Source organism: Loa loa (genome assembly GCF_000183805.2).
Source record: "Loa loa unplaced genomic scaffold supercont3.3920, whole genome shotgun sequence".
NCBI classification, from domain to species: domain Eukaryota; kingdom Metazoa; phylum Nematoda; class Chromadorea; order Rhabditida; family Onchocercidae; genus Loa; species Loa loa.
The window spans coordinates 1-879 of record NW_018112097.1 but is presented as its reverse complement, the minus strand read 5'-3'; the positions used below and the strand labels follow the sequence as shown (position 1 = coordinate 879).

Sequence of the window (879 nt, the reverse complement as noted above, 5' to 3'; positions counted from 1 at the left end):
ATATCGGGTATTTTTTGGAGATGCACTGCGGCATCAAAACTACTACAGAATTCTCTCCATAATTTTTGGTCACCACTAAATGTTAGTAGTGGTAACTGTGTCAAATTTACTGTCTGCTGAAACATTTGAGAAGGCTCCTTTAGTTGGGATGGTTCGATATTTATCTTGCTTTGCTGTAGGCGCTGGGGCACTAGCTCAAACTCATCCTTGTACACTTCTAAACTTATAATAGCTTCTTGATCGTCATTTATTAAATTTAAAAGACCTTTATTATCGTCAACCATATCTGCGTATCTGTCTTCTTCCTTTCTTTTCTGCGCATTCTTTTGTTTCTGGATATACTTATACTTTTGGATATACGATATACAACTCAATTTTCACAACAGATAATATATTTTTAGTGAGTCTTTAATTTTCCTCCCCAAATCTTGGCAGATTTCTGGATAAAAAATAATCTTGGTTAAATGTTTCAATAAATCATGGTAAAACAAATACAATATAGAATAGTGCAGATAACATCGCTAACAATGTTGGGAAAGTTAAACTTTGAACTCGTTTCTCAGCGATATAGATTTACTACTTAACAACAAAAAAGGTGTAAAATATATATTATATATATATATATTACACGATGAATTGGTAAGCAGTGATAAATGAGTTATACAAAAAGCAAGTAATATGACCAACTGTCGGTTAGTTGATAGGTCGCTGAGTTGGGGATATGTTACGGGAAATGTATTTAGCGAACAGAAAAAATATCGTAGTTTGTTGCCAGTGGTGGCGGATATGCGATAATGACGTTGTCTATGGTTCAATCGTGGAGGATAAGCGAAGAGGATGTATTGTCTGCTCGATTGTAAAAACTGAACCCTTTTGGAT

General features: G+C 34.2%; 1 protein-coding gene across 1 annotated transcript; it reads right to left on the bottom strand.

Annotated features, from left to right (window-relative positions):
• Positions 1-26: 26 nt before the first annotated feature.
• LOAG_19254 (hypothetical protein) lies at positions 27-284 on the bottom strand (the record flags this gene model as incomplete). Its single annotated transcript, XM_020451906.1, has 1 exon — positions 27-284. A coding segment is annotated over one exon (258 nt), but the record flags the coding sequence as incomplete, so codon positions are not given.
• Positions 285-879: the final 595 nt, after the last annotated feature.